This window comes from Lucilia cuprina, chromosome 4 (assembly GCF_022045245.1).
Source record: "Lucilia cuprina isolate Lc7/37 chromosome 4, ASM2204524v1, whole genome shotgun sequence".
Classification (NCBI taxonomy): domain Eukaryota; kingdom Metazoa; phylum Arthropoda; class Insecta; order Diptera; family Calliphoridae; genus Lucilia; species Lucilia cuprina.
In genome coordinates, this window is record NC_060952.1 from 71,183,742 (window position 1) to 71,199,477 (window position 15,736).

A 15,736-nucleotide genomic window follows, 5' to 3' on the forward strand; every position below is an offset into this window, starting at 1 on the left:
TTTAGAATGTTTTAAGTAAATAACAAATAATCGTTATGCGAATAGAAAATCGTATATTAAATCACAAACGGATTCTGTATTCAATATACGAACGATATATTTTGACTAAAAATAATTGGTATTTTCTTCCGTATTTTTTTCAGTGTAAGTAAAAATTGCATTTTCCCTCATGTTTGTAAAATAATTAAGACTAAAGATTTTAAGAATTATTTCAATATTATTGTTTCGTTAATAAAATAACCGCTAATTATTAAAGATAAGTTCAAATAAATTTCAGTTCACTTTTAAATTTTAATTGTTTTAAATTTATTATTTGTTTGTTGTAATAAATATAATATTTGAATATAAATATTTATTGTATTTATTATATTATATGAACGATATTTATTATAAAATAATAGACAGAAAGATATATAATGTAAGTATATATTAAAAAGAGAGAGAGAGAAAAATGTTTATATATGTAATTTTTGTTCGTTCTTATATACGAATATTTAAGTTGGAATATCGAATAAAAATTATGTAAATAAACTCATAGAAGTTTGGAAGTATTAAATAAAATGATCGATCTCTGCGCATTCACGGATGAAATATTATATATTTTTGTTCCTTTTTTGAATTTACAATTTTTTGATTGGTTATTGCTATAATTATTATTATTAAATATTTCATACGTAATAATAATTTAAGGAAATTGTAATAAAATATTATTATTTACAACTTTATTTGTTTGAGGGAAGTTGGAAATTAAAACAAAAGTTTTCAAAATTGTTTTGTACTATAAGGACTTCCTTTTGCTGACTTGGATGACTAGAGTGAAACAAGTTGTTGCTTTGTTTTTTTTCTTTGAATTGAGTGCCAAAAGAAAATCGGGTACCTTAAAAAGCCTTTTTCGATTTACCATAGATGCAACAAGTAAGAGATAATGTATCTTGGGTGTATATACATATATTATTTTTCTTAAAGTAAATCGCTTTTTTAAGGGGGACTTGGTCGGGGTCTCTTGTTTAAGTATATATGCATTTGAAAGAGCGACAAGTTGTAAGATAGGATAAGTAGAAAGTGTAAGCCCACACTCAAATCAGCTATTCTATTATGTTTTATATCCTAAATATTGGGTTTTTATCTGTTTGAGATGCGATACATTATCCAACGCGCACTTACCATGGTAACATCATCGATTTTTGAAATACTTCTTACGAAAATGTTGACGCGCACAACGGCTGGACCATCTGTATGTATACAAGTAATAATTAAGACAATAGATAATACAAATACAAATAGTTAGACGTAGAAAGAAAAACACAACACAAAAGGTAACTAGAAGGTATCTTCTTCTTTATCGTTTTCTAATTAGCTTGAGATATTTTCAACTAAATTAGATGAAATTACACTAAATAATTGTAGATTTTAATAGTTTTATTTAACCTTTAACGACGGAAGTAAATTTAAGAACTGACTCACATGTTTTCATTAAATTTTTCATAATTGTCATTCAGACGTAACGTTGCCCGATGGGAACATTTTGTGTAATGGTTGAGGCGATCGGGTGGTGCTGATGTAACTATGATCACTTATCTGCATTTTATATATTTTTCTATCCGATAGAGTTGGCTTTAATTTTAAAAGTGGCAAAAATATCCCATATCGGATTGGATGTTAAGTTTTATAAAAAAATATATTTATTAAACACACGTCAATAAAGGAAGATTGTTTTTACAAAATTTTAGCATTTTTAAAATCTAAAAATTAATTATGTTTTAACTTATAACATCACCACACCAATTCAAAATCACCTCCGTAGTTAAAGGTTAACATCATTTGTAGTAATAAAATCCTACAAATATACATACCTAAATATTAATTTTATAAATGAAATTATTGCTTTAATAAACCCTTAATAAATTCTATAAATATATTTACATACATTACAAGAAAACAGTGGACAGAATTGTAGCACTAAATAATAAGAGAACTGCACAAAAGAAATGATTTAGTAATTACAATTAACAATTAGAAACAGTAATCGATTGCTCACTCACTGAATTGGGTAAACACGTCAATTTAAATTTTTATTGGATACCTGATCATTACGGTCACTCTGACAATGTCCGTATTAAGTAAAAGAATCCATAGCCCTGAACTTTTATTTGGTATCTCACAAGATGCGAATCTTGAGTCGAATCCGCTTATCGGTTTATCAAAAGCTTTCGCATAACCCTTTCACGTACAAAACTAAACCGCTAGACTTTTTATAGATTTGACTTTTCCACACACATTATTTTGAAGTATATTGATAATTTTTGATGAAAAATGGAAAAATTGTTTTCGAAGGATATCGCAGGATATTATACTTTTTGGAATGTAGTGACATCAAATTCTAAAAACTAACTTATTTTTTTAGATATAACCTCAAACTCTCTATATAGAGAAAAGTGTAAAAAAAATCTTGGGACACCGGTGCCCCGTATACGTGAAAGAGTTTACAAAATTTTATAAAACTAACGGGCCTTCATAGGGTTACTGTAATCTCAGATATCACCAAGCGACATATCATACGTTTATCTTATTGCTGTTAGAAAGAAGAACATACACTGTTAAAATTTCAAATACTAAGGACACGTCAAACAAGAATCTTGGGTGTTGCTTTAGTAGTTTCAAAACAGGGTGGTGGTTCATAGTTTATCTCTAGTCTAATCAACCACAAGTTCATGACATATTAATTTAATTAGACTTTAAATATTTGTTTCTCTCAGGTCATTGATACTTTTATCGTTTTCAGGAAGAATCAAAGTTTAGTAAGGAATGGGTATGAGCAATAGGCGTTACCCATACTGGTCCTCGAACTAAGGCTCAAATATAAACTTGAATTCTAGTTGAGATCTTCCAGGTATTTAAATTCAATATTGTATTGTTATAAAATCGATTCTGCAACCCCAAAATACATATATCGGACTTATACAATTTAAATTTAGCATTAGTGCCTGATTTATTCAGAAAACTAAAAAGGATATTTTTATAACTATGATCTGAGAGTTAATTTTATTCAAAATATTATAATAGTAATAATTATAATATATATAACTAACACAAAGATTTTAATTTATTTAGAAAAAGTATTTAAGCCATATTTAATGTGTATTTAGGACCACTAGTTTTTGTAAATTAAAAATATCAACATAAATAGGGTTAGAATTAATCTTAATCGGACTTCATTGTACAAAATGAAGAAAATTGTCCGATTTAGAACCAAACAAATTTAGAACCAAAATAAACAAATATTAAAAAAATATTGTTAACATATAAATCCAAATATTTGAAATTTTTGAACCGCCTCCATGCTGAAAAGAGCTTTTAAAACTAATTCTTAAGTCTATTTTCTATGTAGTGATAAACTCATATTAAGAAAGTGCTATAGTTTTGTCCACTATTTGATGAATGTACGTGTTAATGTAAAGAAACAAAAGAAATAATAGAAATAGAATTGAATAAATTTCAAACCTTATAAGAAATCTTAAAATCTAAAAAACAAACCCGCAGATGGTTGTTAATATATTATCAGTATTATTTTCCATAAATATTATATAATAATATAATAAATATGATAAAATTTTCTTCTTTATAAAACTTTTATAAAATGTTATGATATTTTAAAAATCAATGAAAACAAAAATCTTAAATAAATTACTTAAATCAAATGATTAAAACTTCAAAAATTAAAATATTTTGAAAATAAAAATTTAACACAAAAGTAATCGAAACTATATATTTTAATAGACTAAAAAAACATGCTTTATTTCTTTAGTTTATTTCAATATTTTTTAATTATTGATTTTTGTTACTAGAAAATTTAGTAAAATTAGGGATTTTTTTTAAGTTTTTCATTTGAAATTTCAAATGAATTAATATCGTTAAACGTTCTATTGCATACTGGGAAACGTTTCAATTGAATAAATTTCTCAAGTGTTTTTATTGAAACCATTTTTTTAAACTGTTAAGCATTTTATGCAAGTGTTTTCATTAAATGTTTTATAAAGGTAATAAATTATTTTAATAAATTAAAATTGACAAATCAAAATCATTTAAATAAAAGCAAATATATAAAATTGTAAATATTACTTGTACTGCTGTTTTTTAAGGGATTTAATTGTTAACTTTTTTTCTTTAAATTAAGATTAAATTTAAAATTAATAAGTTGCAAATAATTAAAGTTTAAATGAAGGTTTAAATAAATTATTTTTTCTTGTTTAACACGTAATCTATATTTTTCAATAAAAATTAAATTATAAAGGTTCATAACAATTTTTGCTTAGTTATTATTATTTTTTTTAATAAATTTAAGAAAATAACATTAACAATATAAAAAACTTGAACATTATTATTATAATATTTTTATTTGTATCTAAATTGTGTATTTCTGATGTCTAAAGAGACTAGAGCGATGATTCGCCAATTAGTCGATGGGAAAATTAAAGTATTTTTGTTCTTTAAATAATCTTAAATGTCTGTCATAAATAAGGAATATAAAAATATTTTTAAATTTGTTTGTAGCAAGAATCATAAAATGTAAAATATCATCTCTGATTTATGAATTTTTATGAAAGAAAAAACCGACTTGGTTCGGTTATACTTTAATGCAATTTTAAGTTTGTTGAATTTTATTTCAATTCAAAGTTTTATTTTTGGGATATTAATAATAAACATAGGGTCAGATATAGATCATTATAAAATTTTGTGGGTATTAACCTCATTTGTGATGATTTTTGTAGCATCGATTTCAATGGATTTTGGTGAAATCGTTGCTAGTTATTTCATACATGAAACATAAGACATGTCATCAATGTACAATGGAAGTTTATACAAAAACATCGGCGGTCTCAATAAATACTTTGAAAACTTTGAAAAACAAATAACCGTAGGAATCCGTTGCTACACGGATGGCTTTAAACTGGAGGCCAAATCGGGCCTGGGGTTGTGTATTGAACATACTAAGACTTGATTCTAGGCGGACCGAACGATAAAGGAAATTAGATTAGTATAACCATGGCACTATTAGAAAAACAAGTAAAAATTTATATTCGGACGAGGTCGACCATATAATACACTTGTTACAAAAGTAAAATATGATTTAGTTTGGATAATAACGTATTTAAGTTGGACAGTATCTTGCTTCAGATATATTTCAGCCATTTATTGTTAAATAAAATTGTGGATATTTAAGTCAATTTTTTTATAGAGGTTAAGTCAAATGAGGCCCTATAATTATAAAGTTCATTAGGGTCATCAAGGCTAGTATAGAACTTGGTTATGCAAGTATATTTAACTTAATTATGATCTTAAAAGCCCTATCCTGCGGGTTCAGTTGTATGGGGGCTAAGTGAAATAATTGACCGTCACTTGAACGGACGGACGGACAGACATTGCTAAATCGACTCAGAATGATTCTGAGTATTGTTACATACTTTGAATAAACAGGATTATGGACAGAACTACGTGTGGATTCAGACTGAAGAGCATGTATTTAAGACAAGGAATCCCTGGAGAGAAATTTGGTCTAAATAACTTTTCGTATGTTAGGGAATTTTCGTATGTTAGTGAATTTTTTAACATCAAAAAAGAATTTAAATTGTGATTCTCAAATAGTATCGTACCTATGTTTTAAAAAATATTGATTGCCAATGACTGGAGTGTTTACTTCACTCTACAATTGGATATGAAGTGACATTAATATGATGAAGAGATGAATTCAAGGGTTAATTTTGAAGACTTAAATTATGAATTCTTTCGAAAGAAATCAAAGCATGGATTTCCTATTGAGGTTTTATTAATATATTCAAAAATTATAATAATATGCATACTTCTTAAAATAAAGTTAAAATTTAACTGAACTTATAATACTACCCTCTAATTATGTATATTAAATTGAACTTAGTAAAATATTTTATTCTCGAAGATGATAACATGCCTTTTTATAAATAGTTATAAAAATTAAGAAGACATTATCGTAATCAGTGAGACATGCAGCATATTATTCATTACTAGTATGAAGACATTCACGATTTACATGAATGGCTGCTCAGCAGTGCAGTGCAGCAGACATAATGACAATTGCTAAATCATACAATATTACATATGTACATTTCTTCTTTAATTTAGCAGTCATATGTATGAATAATTTAGTTGTTTTTCTTTAGACATTGTCACTTTAATTTAAAAGAAATGTTAAAAGACAAGACAAGTTATGTAAATGATTATTTAAAGAACATAGAATACTTATATTGCAGAGATATTAATATTAATAAATGCTTTTTTTTCTTTGATGTAAAATTTCAGGGATGGATAGTTTTGTATTTGTTATTAGAAATGTTTTAGTATTTTGAATGCAGGAAAAACTCTCTATTTGAATTACAACTTGAAATGAAATGGAAATAAAATACTACAGTTTAAATGAACATTTGTTTTAAATATTAATTAATTAATTAATATAGGTTAATATTTGCGTGTCTACTAAGATAATAGGGCTGAATAATTGTTAAATGAGTTTTGACTTGAGTTTTTAATGTCAAACTTAAAGTTTTCATTTTAATGGAATTTTAAGCAAATAACTTTTGGGTCGATTGATTTAAATATTTTTAATAATGAATGCAATTTTTGTAAAACAAAAAAAAAAAATAAGATCAAATCATTTTCAGGAGTAGAAGGATGGTGTGAAATAGGTTTTGTATATATTGCTCGTATATTGTAAATATTTGGGAGATAAAATAATTGATTGATAGATAGATTGTTTTGTTTGGGTTTTCTTTTAAGGGTCAGTTTTTTATTTGATTGGTTGGTTGATTGATTGATTATTGATTATAATATTAAGAGTAATAATAGCTGTAATAGTAGTAGTAATAATATTTCAATAAGATAAAGGAATTCAATTAAATAATTCAAATGGTGGGTATTGGCTAAACTTTAGTTAATCCAAAGTTTAGTGTGAGTTTAAATTAAAAAATTGTTACTACAATTAAAATTTCACTACAACTTCTACAAATTGGCAATATTATTTATTAATATTTGTATAATATTCATTTTTTTTAATATTATTTAATAATGATTATTTAAAATAATTAATATTTTCTTTCAATTAATTATTTTATATATTTCTTTTCTTTTTTATTTGTTTTAATCTGTTGAATTGGTTTGTTTGTTTATTTTATAAATTCAACATGGTTGCAGCCATATTCATAATAAAAAGTTAGCCTCTCCTTATACTCTTTACTTCAGCGTATATTCTTTTGGGAGTGGCTAACTAAAATATTCATCTTTTCATTTCGTTACATTTTTATTTATTTGCATTTCATACGAGTTGTTTTTTTCGTTTGTGCATGATCTGTTCAAGATTTTAGACTTAGCCACTCGTTAGCCAACAGTTTATTCAAATATTGACTGTCTTTTGACTAAAAACATCCCGGTTATAGTTAAAATCAACTCTAATTGTGATCCTTTATGATTGTTTTAATGAACGAATGAAACCTTATGTTGATTAAATTGATCCTTATTTGTTTGTACTTTGAGGTTTAATGTCAGAATTTAGTCAAGAGTGAGCCAAGATTTGGATTTTTTTATTTGTTTTCAGATTAGCATTGATAATGAATGAATTGTTGTTATTGTTATTAAAGCCCTAAGTCAATGATTTTCTTTAATTAAAATATCTTATTTAGTGGCAAAATTTTCATTATGAATTCGGCTGTTGTTTTTACTTTTCTTTAATTTTTTCTTGATTTTACATGAAGCTTTTACTAATCCAAGACATTCACAATGTCGTCAGTTTAATGCTATAATGTCGTGAAATGTCCCTTTCATTGATATGACTTAAACAAAATAAAAAAGCGATATGTAAAGTTGTAGATTGAGTCAGTTGTCACTATCCAAGTGGTAGATGTTCTTTTAAATATTCTCAAAGTGAACATCGTTATACAAGACTTAAGATCAATGGGACAGACAGACAATACTTAAGGTAAGCCAACGACATTAAAAAAAAAAAAAAAAGAAAAATGCTACAATATAGAATTTTAAAAGTTTTTGTATACGAATCTTAGGTTTAAAATACCATTGTGACTTCTAGTCTTTTGGCAAAAAGAGAATTAAGATCCATTGTCATATATAACTAAATTCGATATTACACTTTTAATAGAGAAATATTTTGACATATTTGATTTGCATTTTAGAAAAATATACTTTTTTTGTTCTCTATTGTATTGGTATTCTCTTAAAAATATATCCAGGATATGTAAAACTTTTAGTCTGGTATATTTGGAACAAGAAAATTACTTTTTTTTTCTCGATATAAAGATAATAACATTGTTAAACTTTTTGGTGTGTAATAAAGTCCATGGACATTATGATACCATTTGGTGTATCGTGACTTCCATTTGCATTATCCCTTAATATTAAATTTCTTACTTTATATTTTTCAAGAAGTAACGTTTTACTTTTTCATATCCTGATCTATAATCATACGCCTCCCTATAATCATTAAACAAAATGCTCAAAAAAAATTTAATTTTACGCAATTTGTATAAAAGCGGTCTGGTCTTAAAAATTGTCTAGTAATGAGAATATCAAGAGAATTCAGTCTCTTATGGGATTAAACATTAAGTTCTCTTTAAAGAAAACATCATTTGACACTATTTTTACAACGATACCAATCGAGTTTAAATCATAAAACGAATGTGATTTTATTTATGGAAATTTAATGGTATGAACGTACGATAGTAAACAAGATCGGTATAATCGGTTATGCCGAATTATTTCACCCATCATTAACAAATTTCTTACTTTAATAAATATTCAGATAGAAGTTAAAAATACTTTAGACCCTGTTCTGTTCTAATTAGACACTTCAGTTCAAGTTTCAATATTGCAACACAAATTAAGATTTCCTATTTTAAAGTCGAAAAACCAGATTAAACTGATTTTTATTTATATTAACATCTAAAACGCATCGACACTGATTTTCACAATATTTCATCTGAATTTGGTAATGAAACTTATCCGATTCAAAGGAAGAATTATATATGTCTTTTAATTTATTTATGAAAAGAGTTGGTATTTATTTGATTTATGTCGAATATTGTACCGGAAAATAATTATTCATACGATTTTCTTTAGCAATAAAACCTTAGTAGAGGATAATATAAATGTATTATATAGAAGAACTAAACATGAAATTATATAACATTACTTGAGACAACTATTTGAAAAAATTGTATACGAGGAAACCTCAATGTCTTGTCTTAGGAAAAGCTTTTAACATTTAACATTTTGACAGCCAATGAAACAACCGCAAAAAAGTATTGCCAACGTTAAGTCGTCATCAAAATAAAAACAACAAAACGAAAGTGTGGTGAAATTATGCCGTGGTGACAATTGTTGAATTTCTTTAAAGTTTACTTAAACTTTAATTAAACTACGTTTAAACTGTCCCATAAGAAACTGACCCTTAATTTGAAAGAAAATATAAGTAAGAAATTGTTTTGATTGTGACAACTGTTTTTTTTAGATTTTTTGTATTATTTGATTTATTTTATTTTTTTTTTTTTTGGTTTGGTTTGTAATGTTTTCTGAGAAACTTACCATTTTAATGTCACTAATCGTCATAATACTTCGTACAAAAAGATTGATTCTGACTATAGCGGGACCATCTGTATGTATGTAAGTTGGTATATTTTTTCGATTTTGAAAAGTTTTTTTTTAATTTTTGTTTATTTTTTTTATTATTATTTTTGTAAACAATGTTATATACCATTATGTATATAATATACATAGAATTTATGTATATTTATATACAGCATATATATGTATATAATATAGTATGTAGTAAGTAAGTATTTAGTATAAAATATATAAATAAAGAAAGGTGGTAAGTAAGTATATATTAATGTTTTAATTATAACTAATTTTGAGTTGATTTTTTTTAATAATTAATACATAAGTATTAGATAAATGATTTATAATTTAGTTATAATAATATAAAATTGTACAACTTGAACTACCTAAGTTTTATGATTGACCTAAATACTAAATTTTGTTGAAAATAATTAAATTAATGTTCAAAATGAATATGCTAATAAGCCGTAAGTATAGTTTTCCTTTTTTTAATTTTTTATAAAAACAAATTTAAAATCTTTTTTGTTTTATTTTTAGAAATTGTTTTTTAGACTTAATATAATTTTTTTACCAATATTTACAATGTTAGTTGACATTAGTTTAACAAATAATTAAATATTTAAATTAATAGAAATTATATAAAAAATATAAAAATTAAATTTTAATTTTTACTTTTTTGGACTTTCTTAGTTACTAGTTTAAAAAATAAGCTTGAAAAATAAAGCTTTTTTTAATAAATTTTCTTTTATTAAAAAATTTAAGAAAAACAAAATAAGTTCTAAAATTCTTACCCGTTCCATTAATACCGGAGGGTCGTATTCTTGCATCATATTTGCCTGCACCTAAAATTTGATCTAAGACTTTTTTCTCCTTTTCTCGGAAATTTATTTTGGCATTATTAGCTCTGAAATTATGATAGGTACGAACGTATAATAAGTGTTTTTTTTTCTTTTTCTCAATATATTTTTGTGTTTTTGTTTTTGGAGTGTTTGGTGATGAGTTTATAAAATTAAATTTGAAAAGTTTATAAAACTATAAAGACAAATTAACGAGATTGTTCAGTAAGCTGGCGGATAAATACCCTCATGCTATTGTGCTGATTCTTTGGTATATGATTGTATATTCAATTATAGGAACTTCAAATGTAATTTTAATGGATGTGTTTCAAATTACAATAGGAAAACTTCAATTAAAATTACAAGTAATTGTAATTGAATATTGCTCTATTACACATTACAAATATTTGTTATTGTATTACTTTGTCTAGTCATTACTCCCCATGACTGGCTTCAAGGTAAATTAGATTTTCGGAAATATTAAATCTCAAATCAAATATGTCTATAAAACCCAGTAAATATTTAAATAAATGAATTAATCTATTATTATTAATTTATGATTTGAGTTTGTTTAGAACATAAAAAGATCAGTGTGTTTGATTAAAGCAGGTCGAACTATTAGGCAAGCGTTCAAGATGTTTTCTTGTTAAAACCAAAATTTTGGGATCTAAATCTGCAAATAACACATTTTCTCAGTTAGTAAGTAAGATCTTAAGCCTTGAATATATCCATATTATGTTATTTCTATTGTAAAAATCAGCATGATAAGGGTATTTTAGTTTGTAGTTTGTTAGATAAAAAAATTAAATTTTGAAAAATGTTCGAAAACTAAAAAATTCAAAATGAGCAAATGCTGCCAATTATGTGTGAGTTGTAGGTGGGTGTTATTAATTGTTGTAATTTTTATTGGATAAATATTATACTGCCGCACATATCATAAAGAAATTAAGCATATCTCGCATTGTAAATGAGTTAGTAAGAAATCAGGTGAATAAGTTAAGTTGGAATTGTGTTTGAAAATAATTAGTGTGTATGTGTGTGTGTGTAAGTAGAAAAGATGTGACAATTAAGCATTTAATTGTTAATTAAATGATGAATATTGTTATGTACATTTGTTTTTATGGCTGATTGATTGATTGTTTCTTTTTTGTTAGTACATTTTAGATATGCTTATTTATTGGTTTTGTAAATATGCAATAATTCCAAAATGTCCAATCCGACAAAAATTAAAAAAATAAATTAATTTGTATATGGCTAGTTTTTCTTTACCATATTTTTAAGTAACTTTATATAAAGGGATAGTGTTTTAACTTTAAAGAACTTCAGGTGTTTTTTTTTGTTATATTAAAAAATTATTCATATATTTTTTTAAATATTCTTTAAAATAAAATATAAATAAGTAATTTTCGTTTTATTTTCCAACACATGTAGCTATATATGTATATATAAAACATGTATACTTACAATGATGCACTACATAAACTGGCAAAATAGAATATCGCCCAAAAATAATGGCCGGTTCCCATTTTTTAGCTGCAACTGTTGCTGTGGTGCTGGTTTTATTTGGCGTTCAGATGAGAAAGCTTGAGTGTGTGGTTGTTTTCTTTGGATTAAACAGCGTTTACTGAAAGTTTAAAATAAATAAATGTTATTATAAAATATTTGAAAATGTAATTAAAACAAATTATTTAAGTTAGTGTGTTCAATAAGAATAGGGAAAATTCGAGTTAAGTGACCCAACTCAAAAATCTTGAATGAAATTTGCAACAAGGTTAGTATGTACTATTGCATAATAGACCCGACACAAAGTTTCAGCTCTATCGGTGCAGAACTCCCGACTTTAGAGGGGATCAAATTTTGACATTTTGGTCATACAACGTTTTTGTTGATTTTCTATTTGCTAAAAAGAAAGTTTAGCATATTTTCTTTAAGATTACCTATTGAGGGGTTATTTCATGAAGCTATTAAACTCATACACCGCCACATTTTCTTTGGGCGCAGACTAGCGTCTTTTGTAGAAATCGAATCTAATAACCTCTAAGACTGGAAATATGTAGAGTTTCCAAACTAATGTGGACTTTTTTAACGTGAAACGCTGTAAGAAATTAACAAACCGAATTCGAACATATATATTAAGGTTACAGGAAGTAATAACATGTTAAGCAAACGGGAAAGATGGCTTGCACTGCAACGAATTCAGTCGCAATTGCAAGATCTGGGGTAAGTAGGAAAAGGATTTAATGAAAGATATGATTTCAGACTCAATTTAAATGAAAAACGTGTTGCAAACGGATAGAATTTTGATTTAAAAATCTATGAATACTTCATTCGCCATATGATTCGGAACTAGTCTACTGAAAAAGTGAAAGAAATTATTAAGAATTTACTGAGTATGTAGTGTGAGTGTTTTTTCTTTCGTACCACTCAAAGAAATTACATACAATGAATTTTTAATTTGGTAAATGTATCTGAAAAGAAAAATCAACATCGTCAACATCACAGAATTCTGTTTTTCCTTTTTCTTTTCAGTTTTGTAGCTTTTTGGTGAACACGACACAAAAAGTGAAATATAAAGCTCAGTCATGTTGCTAAAAACATACATTTTTATGTGAAATTAATAGCGGTGCACTATGGTAATATATAAACGCCCGTGGTAAACTTACTTTAAAAATTAAATTTGATGTCAGTTAAATTATATTTCCTATATAAATAATTCTGGAAATAATAATAAAACTTATTTCTAAACAATTTTTATTTTAATTTTGCCATAGTGTCATAAATAATGTGGCCTTTAACTGCCTATTTCGTGGAATTTCTTCAGTTCAGTTTTTTTTTTTGGAAAAAAAATTTAAATTATTATGGTACACCGCATCAACAGCAACATTTAAAAATTTTTATTTACATACATAGGTACACACAAAAATACATAAATCGAAAAATATGAAAATGGTTAAGTAACCAAAAGCCTATAACCGTATAACATATATAAACATAGTTTTTTTCAAACCACCAAAAGTCATATATGTACATATATAAACTTATACATTGCTACCAATACACTTTATGTACACCAAAGCAAAACAACCCAGCAGTTTGTCTGGGTTGTTCTGGTAAATTATTTACATATATATTTTTTAATGTTATTGTACAACTCGTAATGTAGAGAAAAAACAAAAAATTGCTTAAGTGCCCTTAAACATTCTAGATAGTAGTTTTTCTAAATCTATTCCTCTTTAATGAACCATGAAATGTAGTCTTTTACAATACAGGAATTCGGGATTACTATCCCGAACTGCTGGTCTAAACATACATATATAACAGCAAATATATTCAAATTTAAAATTTCAAATAAAAGTAGTTGAGAAGTTCTGGTAATGCGAATTAGGTATTAACTGGAAAAGGCCAATTTTCCATTCGTTTCTTACATAATAAAATACTTTGACGTCCGTCGTGTTTTGGCAGTAATCAGTTTTTACATCCACCATCAAAAACTATGAGGGCATAATATTATTTCATTTCGTCAGTATTTTATTGAGTAGTGATATTACCGAGATGTTTGTGTTTACATAAGCAATAAAATTACATATATTGAAGTATTGGTTTAACTGTATAAAAGTTTTTAGTTTTAATCTTAAAGACCATGCGCACTCAACAGGATCTTTTAAAAGCCCGCACAAGATAAAGTCCGAAACTCTGCTTGTGAAAGTACTTTACGTGCACCCCTGCACCCAATAGGATCTTATAAAAACCCACACAAGACAAAGTCAGAACTCTACTTGTGGAAGTACTTTATTTGAACACCTGCAGTGTTGACCTTATTTAACGATGGTACTTTTCAACTACTGGATGTTTTTTTTACACGCCGTTGACAATATTTCGGAGATACATAAACATTACATTTTTTTACAATCACGAAGTATTAATCCATTAAATAAGACGAGAATTTGACTTTATTCAAAGAGAACATATTGTGGTAAATCTGATAAGAACCTTTGCAAGAATGAAATCTTCAATAAATCTTCTTTATATAAGATACCTTTCATCCATCACCATGTAACCCAGCACACTTCTCATTCTCATATATAAACACTTCTCATTCTCATATATAAAGAACAACAATCGATACACCTCATATAGTGTGAGTAAGTTTCCTATACTCCTATATTCATTCTCTATCATATACACTTAACACCAACTCATTTCCAACCCTAAGTCACTTCTTTGTGGGTTATCTGCTGACATCAACGACAGCACGAAACTTATCCAGAATTTAAGACTTTACCTAGCATTTAAAGGAAAGGATGGAGATGTATTTGATCATCAGATTATAGGACCGACTAGTAGACTAGAGGTACCACCTTTTTTCCCGGAATTGCAATAACGTCTAATGGGGTGTTTTATCAAAGTAACATGCCCTGAGGGAAACTAATCCGTCAACTTAAAATGTCAGAAAATAACATTTCCTTCGGTATTCCTTTTTCTCATTTTAGGAGTTTTAAAAATTAATTTTAAATATAACGTCGTACATTTAGATGAACGCATTCAGTTTAATCCGAAAAGTACACTATTTAACAGCACAGTAATGTTTAGTTTACGTGTGATAGTTTGCATTTACATCCATACGAATATTTGTGTTGTATGATCGAATATTTGAATATGTTTGGTTTGGTTGTGGTAGTGGTTTTATAAATACATATGTATATATGTATATTTTGTATGCTAGATGTGCAAAAAGAGGTGAAGGCTATTTCACAAAAATATTTCTCTTTTGCAAATATACATTAAACAATTTTTTGTTTGTTTTTCTCTATCTCTCTTGCTTAAATGTCTCGAGGGTGATGAAAATGAATTCATGAAAAGAGGAAAACATACATATATGTACATATGTTTGTAGTTAAAGAAAAATTATACTGTTAAAGGGCATCAAATTAATTGTAAAAACTGGACTAGGTATTTAAATTTTAAAAGAAAGCGGCAGAAATTTTGTATATAAACATGGTTTGTATTCGTTTGTTACACAGGCAAATATAGTTCGTATAAATGTATGTATGTACATATGACTTAAAATATATAGTATTAAAATATATAAAAAATAACTTTAAAACGTTCTAGATGCATCCCTCTATCTGTTCAAAATATTCTTCAATGACGGTATTAAAAATGTACAATTCGCTTTACTCATTGACGAAAATCCGGCTAAAATTCATAAATGAAGGGGCTAAGAGGGGCTTAAAGTAAAATAATTC

The 15,736-nt window shown here is 26.4% G+C and overlaps 1 protein-coding gene across 37 annotated transcripts in view; it reads right to left on the reverse strand.

Moving 5' to 3' along the window:
- Positions 1-15,736, reverse strand: part of LOC111676159 (glutamate-gated chloride channel) — a 74,831-nt gene that overhangs the window by 28,837 nt on the left and 30,258 nt on the right. For 21 of the 37 annotated variants that reach the window (XM_046950093.1, XM_046950090.1, XM_046950067.1 and 18 more), the window contains 2 exons: positions 11,955-12,114; positions 10,446-10,558 (listed from right to left, as the gene is read on the reverse strand). In XM_046950093.1, the coding sequence (XP_046806049.1) occupies positions 10,446-10,558; positions 11,955-12,016 (175 nt within the window). In that variant the 5' untranslated portion in view covers positions 12,017-12,114. Of the gene's footprint in view, positions 1-1,164; positions 1,233-9,621; positions 9,690-10,445; positions 10,559-11,954; positions 12,115-15,736 lie in introns of those variants that run through there. The other 16 variants (XM_046950094.1, XM_046950092.1, XM_046950085.1 and 13 more) reach the window with 3 other exon arrangements.